Here is a 19,698-nt window from a genome sequence, read left to right as displayed (position 1 = left end):
GTGTAAACAGACTTCAACCAAAAAGGCTGTAGTAAGAAAATTCCCATATTAGCCCTAGTGATGGTCCCTGTAGCTGTGCCGTGTTATCCTGGCAATGTTCAGGGACTCAATGACTCTGTGCAGCTTCTGTTTTCCGGACAGAGACCTTCTCTCCCCAGGACTGACAACACAGCCACACGTATTTAAAACAAACACACTTCGTGGGCTGCTGCTGGGGCACCGTTTGTTAGCCGTGGCGAGTGCACGAGGCAGGCTCTCTGCCAGCCTGCGCTGACACGGTCCCTTCGAGCTGAATGGATGTAGCCCGAGTTATTCCAGCTAAATGGCTGCTTTAGGGAGCGCATAAAGGCGAGCGTGCGAGGCACAACATACAAAGGTGTCTCAAAGCAAGGACTCATTTCCACAACAAACTAACAAGGCCAGGGCTGGATGCAGCTGCAATGTGGAGGGAGGGAGGTTTTGCCCAGCCCTTGCCATGCTGCGTGAGGGAGAGGATGTTTTGTACTGTGTGGGACTAGTGAAAGGGCAGAGGTACCTGCAGCCTCTCCCTGGTAAATCCACACTGAATAATGGAATAGCACCATTTGGAAGAATTCTTAGGACAACCACCTAGTATTAAATGAAAAACATTGTCACCCGCGGAGAAAGAAACCAGAACACCGTGGCACCACGTTAGGTCAGGACTGGCAGTTATCACTGTCAGAGCTCAATTTCCTTTTCTCTTCACAGATTAAAATAATCTGGAAAGAGGCAAACTAAAAGGAAACTGTGTGCAAGAGAAATGAAGGCACACAAATAGAAAGGCCAGGAACAACAACCACGAAAAAAAGCCTGGAGAAAGCAGCCCCTTTGTAAACGCGGCGCATTGCTGTCAGCAGAACTGTAACATCCTCACAACAGCAAAACCAGTTTATAGTCTGGGGAGTGCCCTCTAGTGTAAATGTGACTTTCGAGCATTTTGATCTGCTGAGCAGAACTGGCGTTATCTCATAGCAGGCAGAATATTAACATGCTATGAACTTGAACCACACCATGCTAATTTAAGAGCGAGTACTGGCTGCCGTGCCAAGATGGCAGAACCTTGGCTGAACAGCAGCATACTTCAAGAGCCAGCCCTTAATCCTGCCCATCACTGGCTTATCAAACATTTTTTGATGTGTGAACCAGCTCATCAAGATGAGGGCATGAACTCTGTTGCTAACGAGTCACAGTAAGATGACCCGCGCTCGCGAACAGATAACGGCTGAACTGTGTGCAGCCCTCTGAGCCGAGCTGCAACCGTGTGGTCTGCTAAGGCTGACGTGCTGCAGGACCGTACAAAAAGAAAAGGGTGCAGAAGGAAGGAAACGGCCCCGAGCCATTCTAGTAAAAGGAGGTTTATTCAAGGTGGGTTTTTTAATCTTTGGATCCATATTGCAGGGCACAGAGAGAAGAATACGGTGAGGCTGAGTGCACGGGGCGTGGGGCGCTCCTTCAGTCCTGCACCGAGGATGTGTGTGCGTCCTGATACTCCGGCTGACTGAACACAGGCTGCAGGCGGGCGCACGGCCAGCTACATCAGCTACTGCAATATATATGCCACTTAAAAGAGTTTCCAGAATATTCCTTTCACCATTTTAGCATGAAAACATTAGAAAAGGACAAGCAAGTTGGTCAAAATCTGCTCTTTTAATATCAATACAAATTGAGATAAATCATTAAGGAAACTCCTTATTTAAAGTGGTGTAAGAGCCAGAGTCCCGCCTCTAGGTGTTGTGTTTTGATTTCTTTCTAAAGGGCCTTATAAAAGAGTAGAATAAATGGGGAATTTTTACTATAAGCATGTGGAAGGGACGGCTTTGGTGTAAGTGAAGCTGGAGAGAAAGATTTAAGTATTCTTAAGGCCCTTACAATGCTTATGCGAACATACCATTAGGCATTTGGAACAGTTTAAAAGCGAATATAATCTCCTGGATTGCTGCTTATCTACCACCTGTTCCTAAAACGGAACACTTTACCTTGTTACGGTAAATGGATCACGGTTGTTTGCAAAACAAGGCGTAGAGGGGAAGAAGATGGATGAATGTTTAGATTCACAAAGCTATTGTGGATATTTTGCCTGACTGCCGAAAACAGAAGGTGGAATTTTCCTCAATTTGCTCTTTTCCAAGCTTGTAAGTTCTTTTCCTTTTAAGAAAGCATCCATTCTCGATTTGCAGTACCTGTGATTTTTATTCCAGTCTACCTGTTTATTTCTGATTATATTTTGGAGTAGTTGGAAGCACCGGCTGACAGGCAAATGTTTATTATGATTGTCTTACAAATGGGTCAGATGGATCAGAAACAAAAATCTGTAATTACTTACCGGAGTATTTAAAATCTAAATCCACACATTTTGTAGGCAAAGTCTATTGTAGTTCAGGTCTGAATGTGACATATTTAATTAAATTGGTCTCAGTGCAAAAGGAATGTGATGCCAGTTCTTACAGAGGGATCGGTGTGATCCTGAGGACTGTGTATCGGTAAACCTGAGGAAGCTTCTGGCAATTCAACGTCTTTATAAGTACTCTGAGGAAGGGAGATGAGCAGTGAGGTATCAGTGTTTGCTGCATTATTGTTAAAAGTCAAATCCAAAAGCCAACTGGGAAGAGCCACAGCTGTGTATTTTTGAAGCTCTCACGATACCGAGCGGGCGATAAATTGGCAGTGTCGGTAGGTACGCAGTAACACACGTGGGGGAAAAATAACCAGGGTTATATACACAGAGCGATGGGTTCTGAATGGAGTGATCAGCACCCAGGGGAGTGATGCTGTGAACCATTTATAAGTAGTTCCCTGAAAGCATCAGTTTAGTACTTCAGTAGTAATCAAAATGACAAATCTGGTGTTAGGAATTATTAGGGAAGGGACTGAGAAGAAAACCCCTTTACATTTGTGCTGTCCAGATGTGTAGCGTGCCCGCAGCTGGCGCACTGGGCACCCAGCTTCAGGAAGGATGTTAGAGACTCTGAGAGGTACGGGAAAGGACATCTGAGGCTGGCTGTGCCCTGCAGCTCAGCTACGCTGGGTGCCCTTGGCCACCCAGTCCTGCTGCACAGAGCTCTTGGGGCACCCAGGGCTCCCTCCCTCCCTGCCCAGGCCCTCTCCACAGCAACAGTGCGTGTTCGAGGCTTCCCGTGCCGTGCACCGGGGGTTGAACAAATTCATGACGAGCGGGGCTGCTGACAGCTATTAAACGTTAAAATCCAGATGGAAGCTTTGGCTTGGAAAATTTCTGAACTCTAAACTGCTAGAAGTGATGAAGGCGAACTATGGCCAGAGTTCTTCTGTGTCTGCCCTGACTGTCCTCAAGCACTGGTAGAAATAGATTAGGAAAGACAGCCTTAGCGAGCACAGTCCATTTTGCTCTTTAAATTTGCTTACTGGAAATGGAAACCATTGGGAAAAAAAAAAAAAAAAGGAAATTCAATTTTTATGTGTTCTGTAAGTGACAAAGCTATCAACCAGGCAATTTGTCTGTAATATTCACAGGAGAGGCAAAGTAGCAAGAAATTGACTGTCATTTTTATTCTCTCCTTTTTTTTCACAAGCACATTTTCAAGGATAAACCAAAATCATCATATTTCACAATTACTGTTAGTGGATTGGGATTTGTCTGGGTGGTTTCTTCACATTCAGGAGCTGCGTAAGGTAACACACAATCTCATTAACTAACCTGGGAAATTGCCAGCATTAATTTTCATGAACACTCACTGCCAGAAATCTTTGCCAGATCAGATCTCAGCCTTCCTTCTACTTCCAAATCACCAGTGGATCTTCCTCAAGGATTACTGCTATGAAACTAATAAAATACTCAGAATCATTCTATTAGGTAACAAGTCAACAGACTTGCAGATGAACCAATTCCCTCCTTGTAGGATGCTAACTTATGTTGGTACAGACCAAACAGAATTATTTTGCCTCCATAGCTTACAAAGAGCTGATCAGGAACAGATGTTGTTAAGGTTGGGGCTTGCAAAGCAATTAAGAGATGTCACCACCTGAGGCTGACTCAGCTGCAACAGAAGATTTCTGCATCTGCCCTGCAGTGGGGCAGTGGTGACACATGTCAAACGCAATCAGCCCTCAGGGAAAACGCCCTTAAATTTACCGTTTAGTGACAGCACCAGCAGCACTGCTGCAGCAGACGCTGCTCAGTTTCAAATCTACTTCATATTCTGAGATCAGCGTTTCTGGGAACAACTTCTTCACAAGCAGAACAGCGCTTTAAACGTTTCCCTTTGTATTTCATCCAGTTCTCAGACAGCCGGGTTCCATCCACACTTATCCTATGTCATATTAATGAAACATGTGTGATCTGCTGCCCTCTATCCTGACAGGGCTCCGTCTAACTGGGATTACATTCTGATTCGCTCACATTCCCCAGGGAGCTTCAGGGACATCAGTGTATATGTAATGAATATTTACAAAGAAATGTCCTTAGAGAGAAAGGAAACGCCGTGAGTTTTCAATGTGCAGTGGAAAATTGTCTACTGAACCTCTTTAAGCATGCATTTGCAAGTACATGCAGAAAAAGCTAAAGTAGAAATTTTCACAGCTAAAGCACGCACAGGAGTCAGAGGGGCGCTCAGGAGGTATTTTTGTGGATTAGCGTGCATGACAACCGTAGCTTCCACTCCACTGACCACAAGGCTGGGCTGATCAGCTCTACAGGAAAAAAAAAAAAAATGCGTTAACCTGTACGAAATCAGTGTGATAGTACCTGCAAACTAGTAGCAGTTCAGCAGCTAGTGGAAGAACGGTTTTAGTGTTCATTGATGGATAAATCACTCCTATACTTGGTTCTGGTTTTGTCCAGAATCCCAGCGTGCATACAGGCGAAGGTTTGTATTCAGAAACCTCCCTGGAAGAAGTACAGCTGTCATCACTGATTACGTTCTTCAGAGGACACAAAACATTGCACGGTAACACCGACACCAGATCTCGTTTGCCCTGAGGAAAACAATGTCATTTTCAAAACACACGTAGTAACCAGACTGACTGCTACTTGGAACTGAACCTGACGCTTTTAACCCGTGAAGCACCACCTAGCCTGCTACAGACAGCTCACCTCTAAGCACAACTTAACTGCGGGAGCTCCCTGCCACACAACGGCAGCGGGAAGTCTCGGGGAGCTCCGTGACTGAGCTCAAACGGAGCCCCCGCCCCCGAAGCCTCGCTGGGCCCCACGAGCGGTGAATCCGCCCTGGCTGCCGGTGGGTGCTGAGGAGCCCCCCGGCCGGTCGGAGGTCCTCCGGCCTCCTTGCTGGTTTAAAAAAAAAAAAAAAAGCAGAAAAAAAAAAAAAAAGCGAGTTCTTGCACTTGGGCACGTTTCCGTTGGTCCTGCAGCATTCGGACAGCCGAAGCTTTGGCAGGCGGCTCAAGCTTTAGGAAGAACCAGGTGAGGTCCCGCACAGGCGGGACTTGCGGAAAGGAAGACGCGTCCCAAAGCACTGACGGGGAAAGAGGGCTCCTGGGCAGGGCCGGGGCTCCGGTTCTCCTGCAGGCGGAGCGACCGCTTCCCGCCCCCGAGGTCCCTCAGGCTGCGGGCGGCTCCCCGCGGCCGCGCCTCAGCGGAGGCCGCCACCGCCCGCTCGCCCCGCCCATCCGCTCGCGCTTCCCCCCGCCGCCCCGCCATTGGCCCGGCGCGGCGGTGACGCGGCGGAGAGCGGGCGTCCGGCGGAGGCGGCGCCGGGCCCGCCATGCCGAAGCGCTCCTGCCCCTTCGGGGAGGCGGCCCCGCTCCAGCTGAAGACCCGCGTCGGGCTGCGTGAGCTGAGCCGCGGCGTGCGGGGCGAGGAGTACCGGCGGGAGATCTTCGGTGAGGCGGGGGGCGGAGGGCGGGCGGGCAGGCGCCGGAGCCGTCGCCCCGCTAGGCCCGGCCCGGCCCAGCCCGGCCTGTTCCCGCAGGCCTTCCCAGTCGCCTCTGCCTCCCGACGGCCGCTCTGGTGAGGCAGCCGCTGGCTTCCCCCGGGCCCGGCGGCGTGGGGTGAGGGCGGGAAGCCGCCGCTAACTCTCCTCTCCTCTCCCGCCGGCAGAGAGGACCCGGCGGCTGCTCTTCAGGGGCGCCCAGGCGTACATGGAGGGCGCCTGGCCCGCCAGCCCCGCTGCCACCTGCACCGTCACCCGCTCGCCGGAGCCGGGCGGGGAGGCCCAGGACGGCAGCGCGGGGCGCCGCTGGAGCGGGCAGCTGCTCATCGGCCACGACGGGAAACTGCTGAGGCGCCCCGCCGCCACGGAGAAGGGTGAGTGGCCCCGCTGTTGCGGGAGCCAGGCTGCGGACGCTGCTTGCCGCCCCCTCGACCTTCCTGGCACACTTTGGGGGGGTGGGTGTGTGTCCCTCCGTAGCTCTGCTTTGTTGCCTTTTTCTAAAGGAAGTGCTAGATTTGAGCTTCGCTGGCGGATTTAGAAACCGTTGTATGTGTGGTTTGCTTGAGAGTCTCTTAGTGGTCTTGCCATTGAGCAGAAAAAACCTCAGCAAAGCTATAAGCGGTGGGCCCTGTGCTGGTGCCTGCAAGTGTGTTTTGCAAAGTGCTGCCACCTGTAGCTGTAACGCGAAGTGGAGATAACCATACTCTGCAGTTCTTGGAACTTGCAGGTGCTGTCTCTATTTTGTCATGAAGTATATCTCTTCTTAATTGTATCTTTTCCAAGCAGTTCCACCCGTGGGAGTTTCCAAAGCCTGTTCATCGTGTGTAAGGACTGCTGATGTCAAGGAAGCATGTACGCAGTGCGACCAATTTGTCTGCCAGAACTGCAGCAGGCTCTGCAGCTGCTGTAACACAGTTACCTGTTCTTTGTGCTCCACTGTCGAGTAAGTGCCTTTTGAATTTTGAAGCTTATTTTAATTATGTATGCTGTGAATTGGCTGTAGCATATGAAGACTTGATAGATATCTAGCTCATCCACATAAAGGACTTGAACTCTTCTTATGTTGTTTTAGCAACAGTAAAACTGCCTGAAACATGGGAAATAAAATGCCTGTGTGAACCTGTCTAATCATCTTAGTGCGAGTCCAGTTTAACTTCTCATTTAAATGTTCTAGGATGCAAAAATTTCTCTTTCTTTCCCACCAGCAATATAGTATGCTGGTCCGTGATGAATGAACGCACTCCCAAGGAGTGATCTTAAGTTTTTGCCGTCACTTTTTAACAGTTCTGTGATGATATAAATATTGAGTGTGCTGTGTGGGAGTCCCGTGGTTACAGTTGATAGTGGAATAGGATGGCATTCTTTGTTACGTTCAAGAAACAGTAGACACTGACTTGTTTTGGTTTTCTTTCCTTTTTTTTTTTTTTTTCCCCTAGTTATGGTGATTTCGGAGAGCAAGTTCTCTGCAATGGTTGTTCAATATTTCAAGTCTGAAACTTGATGAAATAGCGTTTATGGCTGAGATGTCCGTAAATTTCATGAAGTCTCCTCCTTACGGCTGGTCAATTAAGCCTTTTAGCATGTGAATTAATTATGGAATTTCTATGTTTTATATCTTTATATTGTACTTTTTAATATTGTAGCTAAATAAACTTTTATATTTTGAGGCTTTCTAGATTATTTTGAGTCAACTTTCTCCTTTTCCCTGGTTGGGATACACCTGCCTGGAAGGGGACACTTTATGCCTTTACCTGGTGTTCCTTATGTGGTACACAATTCAGAATATTCATCCCGTGTCTCTCCACTTGTTGCTCATGTTAGGACACACTTTTGTGGGATCACAACAGAAATCAGTTGCTTTTGGTGTGCTTTCGGGTGACTGTAAATCTGTTCTGGACACACATTTTCTTTGTGAGCTAACTAGGAAAATCAGCCAGGCCTGAAGGCTTTTTCAAATAGAGAATTTGCTGATTTCTGGGGTTGTTTTGTTTTGTTTTGTTGTTTTTTTTAAACTGTCACAAACATCTTAAGATTACTGACATCTTGAATGGTTTTCGTTATTCTTTCTATAGTAACTTTGACAGAAGGAACCATGGTACACTGGGCTGGGAGCAAAAAGGCTTTTCTCAACAGTTAAGTGCCAAAGACTGATTTTCCTGTACCCTCCTTGCACCGTCTTTCTTGGAAAGCGACTTCTTTGTAGAAGGTGATCACCTGCACTGTAAATGTCATACTGTCATGCATACCCACTCAAGAATAGCTCATGAAGTGCCTGAAAAATGGTCAGTGCTCAAGAGTACATCTCCATAAACTAGCTCATTCCTTGTGTTCCTTTTGTGTCTCTGCAGAGACCAGTTTGCTGTAGTGTTGTTTGTGCTGTAGGAGTGAGACTATCATTAAGTACTACTGGAGAGCCCCTCAAAGTAATTTTCTTTTACTATTTTTGCTGTGTTTTTAAAAATAAAAACTCGAGACTTTTCATTTTGTAAACCAGTCGTGTAAGACAAAACTACAGCAGACTTTACCTCAGGAGAAGGATGACTGAAGTGGCTGATTTCAGACTCTAGGAAAAAAGAAACAGGTTTGAGAGGAAAGAAAAAAAAGAAATTCTCATGGCACTCAGCTATTGCTCCATTGCCCAGATTATTTGCCCTGAATTCCCAAAGCAGAGTCTGCCACTTATGCCTCCCAGTCTTCTCAACTGTGATTAGTATGTTTCTAATATTAAAAAGTAACTTTCTTTTTTTTTTCCTACCTCTTCCTTCCGCTCTAGCCATTTCTATTTGGAGAAATTGCAGTAAATGCTTTAGCCCGGGGTGGGGCGGTGGCTGTTGCTGAACAGCAGTACTTCAGCGCTGCACGGTGCGTGGATATATCATCAGCCACAGTGAGGTGCAAGATGACGTTCTCTCTAGCCCAGTGTAATACTTCATGTAACTGTGCAGAGACACTTTAAAAGCGTTCGTGCCCTTTAGGGTGTCCTGTGGAGTGTGGTGTGGGGGGGGTCACTCCACTACTAGTCAACCATCTGCGTGCTAGCTTAGTCTGGCTGATGGATCTGGTTGGTTTCCCTGTTCTGCATGCTTTGTAGCCAGTTAAAATGGAAGTTTACTAGTTCTTACTCCAGTCTTGATTTTGAGCTACTGTGAAAAGTAGCTTGTCACCCCCTCCCCAGCAAACAAACAAACAAAACTCCAAGTCAGTCAGGTGGGCCGGCAGTGAAAGCGTTAGTGTGCAGTAATTCCACAGTATTACAGTATTACCAGTCTTTTCAAAGCTGTAAGAGATTAAGTCAGGATGATGGCAGAGCTCTGGTCAGTTCCTAGCTGTCAGGTATCATAGGGCAGGTAAAAACATTGTTCCTCTGGTAGTCATCTTAAAACACAAAGCTGAGTTTTATGTATGGGAAGAATCTGTGGGTTACTGCATTTAAATGTTAGTTTTAGGAAAGAATTTTAAAACTTGGCTTTGTTTCATTTGAAGCTTTAAGCTGTGAACAAAAATGTTTTTCAGCCAAGCGTATTTTTCAGTCTGAAACCTGTAAGTATGTGTCTGCTTTTTCTCATTCTCTCCCGAGGATGACAGACTGAAAATACTGTTTTGCTTCTAGGCTCCCGGAGAGATGAGACATGTTGTTTACAAATGATTTGTGTTTCAAAGTAATTGATAGATATGGGGGTTTTGGCTCATTTAGTCACTGCTGTATTTCATAGGAGGCTGTCCTTTGTAAACATTGACATAGATTTCATGCCTTAAAGTTCTTATTTATTATCCTCTAGCCTGCCCCTTGAAAGATGGTTGTTCATTAGGACAGATACCTGATGCAGAGTGAAGAGCTGCGAGAAGGAAAAAGCAGGAGGCCTGGAGGAGAAAGGTTAGGGGCTGGGAGGAGCAGGGCAGGAGGAGCTTGGAACAGTGCGGTCAGCTCTTGCACAGAGGTGGTACATCAGACATATAAGAAATGGGGTTTAGTGGTTACCAGCTCACTGGTTGCTTCTCTGGCTTCAGAAGATGTGAAAAACTGCTCGTCATGTGCTTGTATCTCCCAAAAGACTCAAATATTATTGAGGAAAGTTCCTGCTCTAGTCCTGCAGTTCTTAGATGGACAGCAGGAGGTAGGACTGGGGACTGTTTTTAAATCTTTGTATTGCCTACAGGAAAAACCTATGGGAAGGGAAGAATCTTTGGGGGAGAGGTCGAAAGATTTTTTTTTTATTATTTTTTTTTTTTTTTTCTCTCCTTGTCTGATTAACTCCTGCTCACAAGGCTGTGTCTGTTGCCACTGGTCATAGAGCTGTCCGTTGGGTACTCCTGGGACTGCATGAGAGAGCCAGAGAAATGGTCTCGTTTACTAATTGAGCAAGAAATTGGTTTTTTATACTGTGCTTTGTTGTTATCATATGTTCTTCCCCTCTTATTCAGTGCAAAGTGTCAAAAATCAAAGTTTGCCTGGTGTTCAGAGGGAAGGAAATCCTCTGAGGAGCCAGCACATCGATGGGTGAAAATATCTTGCAGTGATGATTTTACAGATGGATGAGAAACTTCTTCTGAGGCCTGTATATCATTACTGCTGAAATAAGTCTCAAAGTGCACAGTTTTATGTCTGAAAGGAAGTCAACTGATCTGATCAGGATGAAACAATTTCTTTTAAGCCTAATAGGTGAGTAATGTATGGTTTCAGAGATACCATATATTCCTTTAAGGGCAGTCTAAGGTGGTGAATGGCTTCAGTAGTCTCCAGTATCTACAATCTGCATTAGAACAAAACCACACAATGCTACGAAGAACTTCAGTAAAAAGGTTGAATACACTTGAGTTGTCTTCTTCAATAGCATTTATCCATTCCATGCATCCCCCGTAGTCGTGTTGTGTTCTTGGTGGGTAGATCAGATCGGTGGTTACACAAATAACCTTAGTCCTGTGCACACAGGGAGTTGTTCTTGTATGTTTTGCAGATCAGGTCAGAAGCCTGTTTGCTTTCCAACAGAAAATCACAAGGAAAAATCCACAGGTGATCTAGACAACCTAAAAAAAAAAAAAGAAAAGAAAAAAAATCTTGGCCCAGGACGCAAACCTAACCAGTGCCATTGTGTGATTGGTACTGTGATTGTTTATTCAGCCAGCACCAAAACCTCTTCCCCTCCTTTCATTTTAGTGTCCTACCCATCTGGACCCTGACTTGTAGCCAATACATAGCCCTTTTTTTTTTTTTTTTTTTTTTTATTTACTGGGCAGGTGATAACTAGATACAGCTGTGTTTTATTTTGGGACAGGGCACAAAACCCGAGTTACTGAGGTGTAAGTGACAGATGATGGCCTTTTTTCTTCATGAATATGGGTAAGACATTTATGCTTTGTTTCTGTGCCGTATCTGCTGGCATCAGCTGTGAGATACTAAGACGTGGCAGCAACCTACAAATGGTTTAAGTATTCCAAATCTCTTCTGAAGAGGCGCAACCAAGAAGCAGAAATGGAAACGGTGTCTTTGCCGCTAGGTTTTCTTTTCAAAACTCACAGCCAGCCTCTAGGTGAATTAGATGACACGGACAACAGCAAACACCATCACTGTGCAAATAATACTTCTCTCTTTCACCCTGCAGGACCCTACTAGTAGTTGCATGATGGTTTTGTGTTTTGACAAGGTCAGACTGGATTAAAAAACTGAATTGTGGCAAAACTTAACCGATATTAAACTCCCACCTATGCTGTGTGCGCACGAGCTCACACATACCGCTCCTTTGCAATTGTTGGTTGGCTGTAATACTGTTCCTCAGGACAGGTGGTGCCATCTGTTAGCTGTCTGCTGCCTTCACCTTCCGTCTCGGTCCTGGTAGCGCTGACCGCCCCGGCACAGAGTCCTTGGCGCGTGGGGAGGCGGCAGTTAGTGTGCGCTGCGGCCATGGGCCTCCACGGTTTGGTCTGGTCCTCTGCACCGTGCGGCAGTTTGCTGTCGATTGTCAGGTTCAGCTTGGACCCCACGCTGTGGCAGAAGCGCGTGGGTTTGCCTAGGCAGGGGGAGGCAAACCTCGAACCCCCCAACAGCCGCCCTCTGCTGAGGGGCAGAACAAAGCTGCTGCAGCAGCACGGGGGCTGCGGAGCCCAACTCTGTAACGTAACGTAACGCTGGGTGTTGCAGCTCTGCGAGTGTGAGGTGAGAGGGTGGGTGGGAGGCTCTTCCCAGAGAACATCTTTCTTCTACCAGGCTTTGGCCTGAGGACACGTAAGGAGAAGGAAAGATCACACGTACCCCAATGCCGAGTTTCCTTGTGCTGTTTCTTCCACTCTCTTAGGGTTTTTCGTCCTACAGGGGAAGGTAGCAAAGCTTTGAACATTGTATTTTGTTCGTATTGAAACAGATTGGTTATCCTATTAAAAGTAGCCAAGAGCTTCGGAAAATGTTAATACTTCTTTAAAAGATAAATAGAGCTATGTAGTTCAAAGACCAACACTGCTTGTGGGTAGAAAATTGGAAGAAAATTATTCTAAATCTTACTTTCTATTTTACATTAATAAAATTGCAATAGAGTGATCAGACACTCTGTATTTCATAACGTTTTAAAGACTACCATAGTTATGTATGTAACTTTTCTATCTTTTTCTTTTGTATAGATACTTTATTTCTAAAGACACTGAAATACCATACTCTATAGCTGGTTGCATTTTGTACTGCTACCATTGTAATACAAGTTTTAACAATACTCGCTAGTGCTGTATTCCGGGCTTTTGTTGTTTTGTTGATGTGTTGGTTTCCCCCCCCCCCCCCCTTAGGAAAAGCCTCAGCTGGAATCAAATGATTGTAGCTTACACTTTTATTACAAGTTTTTATTTCTCATGATTGTGATTTCCATTAAAACCTAGTGATAGGTGTTATATTGCTTATTTCTTGCAGAGGTTATTATTGGTTAAACATTTTGTGATTGTAGTATTTACTTTAAACTCTAGCACTTACTTAATTGTTTTGTCTTACATTGCTTTACTCAAATGTAATAGTTGAAATCATGGTCCCCTTCCTATTTGTTCTGTTGTCACTCTGTAAGATCTGGTTCTGTTTCTTCTTTCCCCAACAAACACAGTTGTAGGCAGTGGGGCCAGGTGTCCCCTCGATAACCTGCACAGCGATGCCAAAATCCACATCGCGTCGCCAGGTACTGCCTCGGTCTGTTCCACGTACACAGGCTCCTAAACTCTCAGTGAAGTTCTGAAAACAGCCGGCGGCTCCTCCTGCAGAACGTCCGCCGCAACCTGCTGGGAGCCTCCAACCGGGACCGTTCATCCCGCCTTTTCACGGGCAGCTGCGTGCTGCCGCCACGGGGTGGCGCCACTGGGTTAGTTTTGTGCCGGTTGTTGGCCACCTTCTCTCTCGGGTTTCTTTCTCAGACCCTCACAGCTTGCTTGGTACTGTTGTAACTGGGCTGCTAGTGTTTTGAGAGGAGGGGGGAGCGTGTTTTAAAATATCCCACCTCATAAATCTGTAGAGCCGAAACAAATGTTGCAAAACCAGAATTTTTTACACAAAATATTTTGGACCGTTCATAAAACATAGCCTCAAATTCAAAATGGATCATTTTGCTGTCCACAAAAACAAAAGGAAAATGTAAATCATGTGCATAAACACAAATTGGTCACGTTATTTTTTCTTTAAATTTTAAGGTATCAGTATCATAAACAAGGGTATTTATATGCCAGGCAATATGTAAGTTATATCATTCAGCCCCACACCCCCACATTCCACACTTTATTGCATTAAATCAGCATGTCACACACAAGATGCTTCTCATAAGGCTAGGAAAAGTACAGGGATTGCTGTGCCAATGGTCAGATGGCAAAGATGGACTTTGAAATGTGCCGGAGGGCACTGAGCGAGCAGGCTGATGTCCCTCGCCTTGGAATGGCAGTGACAACTGGGGGTGGTCCTGAGGACTGAGAAAAGGTGAGGGTTGCGCCGTTCTTTGAGGAGAACAGTTTGAGGAGTTACAGGGTGGTCAGTCTGACCTCAGTCTACAGGAAGATTGTGGTGTGAATCCTCACGAAAGCTGTGTCCAGCACTACACTGAGGCACACGCAGGGCAGGAACATAACTGGTAACAGTGAACACAGATTTATCAAGGGCAAGTTATGTCTGACCAGGCGAACTGCCTTTTCTGATGAGCTGAGCAGCACCAGGTGAGGAGAGAGCTGGATGTCATTCACCTTGGTGTTATCAAGGCCTTCCACACAGTCCCCCGATGAGCTGTTGTAGAAGCTCTGTTGGCGAGGTGGGGTTTGGTCAGGTGAACCGTAAGGTGGGTAGAAGCTTCGCTGGACAGTCGGTTACAGCGGGCTGTGACCCAGCCAGCAGCGGATTCCCAGCAGGGGTTTTTACTGGAGCTGATACTATTGGATGTCTTTGCTAATGACCTGGGCAGACCCTCAGCCAGTCCCTGGATGATGCTGGGCTGGGGGCAGTGGTCAGTGCCTGAAGGGCGGCAGCACAGGAGTCTCAGCAGCCATAGGAGTGGTTGGGCAGGGGCCTCCTGGATTTGGAGAGGGTAAGTGCAAAGCCCTGCTCTGGGGACAGAGTCACGCTGCCCGTAGCTGGTGCTGGCTGACTAGAGAATGGCTTTGCAGAAAAGGCCCTGGGTGTCCTGGGGGGCAGGTTGCCCCCGGGTTGGTGTGTCCTTGCCGGGGTAGAGGCAAACCGTGTTGGGCTGCTTTAGCGGGAGCAGGGGCAGCAGGTTCCCCTTGTGCCTGAGATCCGGAGGTGTCACTGTCACATGCAGAGGCTTTAGCTCTCCTGAAGAACCTACAGCTCAAAGAGACAGGGCTAAGGGACAGGAAGCCTGGTGACTTCCAGGTCACAGATGGGGCACGTCTGTGGCCTTCAGAGTCTATCAAAAGCACAAGTATTTTATGATTTTTCTTGGGATTGCGAGGCTGTGTATTCGTGTGTGTGCTTTTGAATACACTTAGGAATTTATAGTGCTGTTGGAACTCTTCAGCACTGTTAGACCTGCTGCATTCTTCTGTTCTCCTGAGCATTGATTAATGCTAGCTGTCAGAAGTGAGGAACTGGTAAAAGGATATGTGGTCTGAGTATGTCCACTGTTACATCCTGTTTACTCTGCTAGAACTACTGATATGATGAAACTTACTCATATCCTTAAGTGTTTTGGTGGGCTGTGCTGCAGAGTGCAGCACTTCGCAGAATACAGATTTCGGAGCCTAAAGAAATAATTAAATTTTCAGCCAAGTAGCTTACATACAAAAATTAATGCACTTTTATGTATCTCAGTCCCAGCAAGTTTCGTTTTAGGAGCTCGATTCTCCCACGCTTTCTTGCACTGAGTACTACCTCGCTAAATGAGTAATCTGATTGTTCTGATTTCTCTTTATGTGATAGCAAGATTATTTACTGCCCAAAACTAGATTTTAAAATATTTTTAAACCAAATAAAAACAAGCTTAGAAGCCTGGGAGTGCAGTCAGTTTGGGTGAACAGTGTAAGTATAGTAAAATGTAAGGCTGAAAATATATCGTCAATGTGCAAATTCTCACTGTCTCCACAGCTCAAATATTTCCTGCATACCTTGTTTCGTCTTCTGCTGAGGGGTTTAACTCCAGGTTCTGGAAGACCTCACTTTGAAAATGAGAGCGCTTGGTCTCAGCTGGGTGTAGTCACATGTATTGCTACTTACAGAGCTGGCTTAAGATACCTGTGTGTGTAGACGGGTCAGATTTTCACATGACTGCAAGAACTTTCTTGTTCAGCCTTCGCATGGAGTGAAGAAGTTCTATAGAAAACGGCTTCATTCACGTGAGTCCCTATCAGCACTGCTGAACGCAGGCACCTGTAAGTCACACAGAGTCACGGAATGTTAGGGCTTGACCCCGAAAGATCATCCAGTCCAACCCCCCTGCCAGAGCAGGACCACCCACAGCAGGTCACACAAGAACACATCCAGGCAGGTTTTGAATGTCTCCAGGGAAGGAGACTCCACAGCCTCTCTGGGCAGCCTGTTCCAGTGCTCTGTCACCCTCACAGTGAAAAATTTTTTCCTTATGTTAATGTGGAGCCCCCTATGCTCCAGCTTGCACCCATTGCCCCTTGTCCTGTCACTGGACATGACCGAGAAGAGCCCAGCTCCAAGTCCTGAAAGTATTTTTTGTTCCTCACCTATCCAATATTGGAGTGTGCTGTCTTAGTGAGACCAAGAACTATAAGTTGCTGTGATCCAAGTTAGAGGGACTTTCCCTCTTCACTGGTACAAGTCTTGCACTCCTTGTTTACTCCATGCGCTTTCATATATCCACGTATTTGTGTTCAGGATCATTGCTATAACCTTTTTTCTTACATCTTGAGCTGACTTTGTCCCTTCTGTGCTGATGCTACTGACCTGGATACAGCAGGAGCCTGTACACCTCTCTTCACTGTAGCACTAAGAAGCTTTCCAGTTGTGGAAGTGTAGTGCTGTCCTTGCTCCGCTGAAGAGGTGGTCAAAGCGCGTGATGCTGTCCCTGCGTTGCTGCTGATGCTTGTAATCTGCTGCAAAATGACGTGATTTGGGGTTCTTTCATCTTTTCCTTAGTGCCAGGTATTGTCTTTGGTTGTCTTTTACAGTGCAAGTATAGCTTAACACGCAACAGTGGCGGCCTTGAGCTGTATCTGAAATGTCTGTAATACTAATTTCACACATAGTCTCTTCTGCCCAAGTTAAATGCAAACATTTATAATAATGAGTGCTTCAGAAACACTGTCGGAAAGGAGACTACCCTTTAAAGTTTGGTGGCATGCATCACTTGGACATGAAAACTAGCTCAAACCTCAACACTTGTTCTCTGTGTTTTCTTGAGAAATTCAGTTCTTGCGAGGCTTTTAACTTTATTCCTTCACTTAGAATATTTTCTTAGTTTGCTTAACTCATGCTACCATCTGTTGTTCAGTGACTGCTCAGAGCCAAGACGGCTGATGGAGATCTGAGTTCTCTTAGATCAGCACTTGGCACCGTGAGCTTTTTCACAACCCAACAAGCAGTTCCAACAGCTGCATGCATGAATCACTTAAGTTATAGTACCCTGCAGCACCCTGTAAGAATGGGTTATGACAATCTGGTCAGATGCCACACAAGCAAAAGTGCTGTGAGCTGAGCTCCTTGGAAGGTGTGACATAAATTTAAGATCATTATTTTGATACTTATTTTAATGTAATGTGCTCTAAAGTTTCATTACTGTTCAGAAAGCTTTGGGAATACCTACATTGCACATAATTTACCGTTAATTACAAAAAAAAAAAAAAAAAAAATCAGTAGGCTGGTGTGTGTTTGTGTGTGTGTTTATTTGTTATAGCAAACTACTCTGACGCATTCCCTATGGCATTTCATATTCCTGAGAGACAGTTTGCCCCAGCAGTAGAAATGTTCTTCACATGCTTTTGAGTCAGTCTATATTTAAACCTGTCTCCAGCAGTATTTTATTTCAGTTGTTTTAGTCTGGTTTGCTTAGCTGTGGATACATTCTTGATTATGCTGTATGTTTATTGAAAGATTTGCTATCATAGAATCATTTAGGTTGGAAAAGACATTTAAGATCATCAAGTCCAACTGTTAACCTAGCACTGTTAAGTCCACAACTAAACCATGTCCTTAAGCGCCGCATCTACCATCTTTTAAATACCTCCAGGGATGGTGACACCACCGCTTCCCTGGGCAGCCTGTTCCAATGTTCATGTACTGTTCTTCCACGGACACTACAAAACATCATTTCACTCGGAGTTTAGGAAGCTGCCAGAGCGCTTCTTTAAGGTTTGCAAGAGGCTCGTGTGGATTCCTTGTTGGTTCTGTAGCTGATTGCACCAACACCGAGCCAAAAGGACTGGTGTAAATCAGCTTAGTGTCACTGGGCAAACTGAGCTACACAGCTGAGGATCTTGTCCTGCATGCAATCTGTGTTATGCTCTAGTGTTGTCATTATTTGTTTAATGATAACCATTGCTTTGGCTGAGTATTTAACACAAGGCCATTCACAAAAGAATTTATTGAGTCCATATGTTTGTATTTGACTTAGCTGCCTAAATAAGGGGAGGAGGGAGCAATATGGAGGTTATAGTGTCTTGATTTTATTTTGAAGCTGCATCTGCAGACTAGCTGGAGCCACGCAGGGTAACTATAGGATGGGACAGTGTCATCCAGGAATAGGGTGTTGAAATTTCTTGGGCAACTTCCACAGAGCTGCCTGGCAGGACTTTCCCCCCAGTTCCTCTCAGAAAATTAGATCAGTGGGTACCCAGGGGATAATGAGGGATGGGTGCCAGAGGTGGAAAGCCGCAGTGGTTCTGCAGAAGTAGGATGGGAAAGGACATGATTAAGTCTTGTGTTCCAAGAGTTTAACCAGTTTTGTTGAGTTGCACTGCAAGCCTTTCACACCACTAGAAAGGTGGATTAAATATAATCATAGAATAGTTTGGGCTGGAAGGGACCTTTAAAGGCCATCTAGCCCAGCCCCCCTGCACTGAGCAGGGACACCTTCAAATAGATCCGTTTGCTCGGAGCCCTGTTCAACCTGACCGTGAATGTTTCCAGGGATGGGGCTTCTACCACCTCTCTGGGCAGCCTGTTCCAGTGTTTCACCACCCTCATTGTAAAGAATTTCTTGCTTCTATCTAGTCTAAATCTGCACTCTTTTAGTCTAAAACCATTACTCCTTGTCCTATCGCAACAGGTCCTGCTAAAAAGATTGCCCCCATCTTTCTTATAGGCCCCAGGATGTACAGGCTGCACACTGAGGCAGTGAACTTGAGGATGCTGAAGAAGGTTGGTGTTAGTTTCCCACATCGTGAAGAGTTCTTAACGGTCTTAAAGAGAATATGTAAATGTTGTCCATCAGCAATTTTCAGTTAATGTCTTATCAGGGATTTAACTCTATTTATATAGAGAACTCTGGATAGGTTAAACTTGATAGTTCCTACCACAATAAAAAGATAAGCTAGATAAGGGGCAGAGACATGGTCTGTTTTGCTTTCCCCAGGTTTCTTCCATTGATCAGCTGGAAAACCACACAAATTTAGGGACACCCTGGAACAGAAATGGATGCCACAGAGTGAGGGATGACCAGATTTTTTGTTGGTTTTTTTTGTTTGTTTGTTTTTTTGTTGTTTTTTTTTTTTAAAGGAAGTAACTCTCCTAACTCTGCTAAAGAATTAAGAGTGTGTGACAACTGCCCAGCACCTTTCATCTCCTTTTCTTACCCTAGTGATGTCTGGTTGTGCTTCTGCAGAACCGGTATTAGAAATACCAATAGGAACAGGAAATCACTTTAAAACTCAATGGGAGACAGTGTCGTTTCTTTGGTTAGGCTAGTATTTCATGCCAAAATACATCAGTCAAGATTCTACAGGAAATTAGAGGTTGTAGGTTTATACAGACAATGAAAAGTGGTCCTAGGGGTTTGGGTCAGATGACAAAGTTCAACTCAGCATCTCAACGTTAAGGAACTGTAGTATCCAAAATAAGATTTCAGGGATAGAGTACAGCTAATACATCCATCCTGAAAGTCAAATACTCAGTTGACTTCAGTATTTTTTATTGTCTAGGAAAGTCACCACACCCAGGCGAGCAGCAGGCATGGTCCTGACCCACACTGGAGGCTGTGGCCAGCACTTCCTCCCAGTCTGTGTGCCACACGGGACAGTGCTGATGGGAGAAGGAAGGATACCCTGTAGGCTTTAACTACCATACCTCCTTTTGCTCATTACAGCTGCATTTGACTGAGAGACCAAGGAAAGGTGGTCTGGCAGCTTCCTTTCGCTGTTTAAAAACGAGCTTAACTGTATATTTGGC

The 19,698-nt window shown here is 45.8% G+C and overlaps 1 protein-coding gene across 2 annotated transcripts; it reads left to right on the top strand.

Annotated features, from left to right (window-relative positions):
• Window positions 1-5,720: 5,720 nt before the first annotated feature.
• Window positions 5,721-7,563, top strand: SIVA1 (SIVA1 apoptosis inducing factor). 2 transcript variants are annotated; one of them, XM_086463235.1, is made up of 4 exons: window positions 5,721-5,838; window positions 6,056-6,262; window positions 6,675-6,831; window positions 7,325-7,563. In XM_086463235.1, exons 1-4 carry the CDS (start codon window positions 5,721-5,723, stop codon window positions 7,380-7,382), a joined length of 540 nt encoding a protein of 179 aa, XP_086319361.1. In that variant the 3' UTR covers window positions 7,383-7,563. The 2 variants fall into 2 exon arrangements, with proteins under 2 accessions (XP_086319361.1, XP_086319362.1); XM_086463236.1 differs by having other exon boundaries at window positions 6,672-6,831.
• Window positions 7,564-19,698: the final 12,135 nt, after the last annotated feature.

This window comes from Leptosomus discolor, chromosome 3, assembly GCF_034619465.1.
Source record: "Leptosomus discolor isolate bLepDis1 chromosome 3, bLepDis1.hap2, whole genome shotgun sequence".
Taxonomy (NCBI): Eukaryota; Metazoa; Chordata; class Aves; order Leptosomiformes; family Leptosomidae; genus Leptosomus; species Leptosomus discolor.
This window is presented reverse-complemented; position numbering and strand designations above follow the sequence as displayed.

Coding starts and splice junctions, on each gene's coding strand:
- SIVA1 (XM_086463236.1), top strand. CDS start 5,721: ATGCCGAAGCGCTCCTGCCCCTTCGGGGAGGCGGCCCCGCTCCAGCTG. Junction 5,839..6,055: donor GTACCGGCGGGAGATCTTCG/GTGAGGCGGGGG, acceptor TCCCGCCGGCAG/AGAGGACCCGGCGGCTGCTC. Junction 6,263..6,671: donor CCCCGCCGCCACGGAGAAGG/GTGAGTGGCCCC, acceptor ATCTTTTCCAAG/CAGTTCCACCCGTGGGAGTT.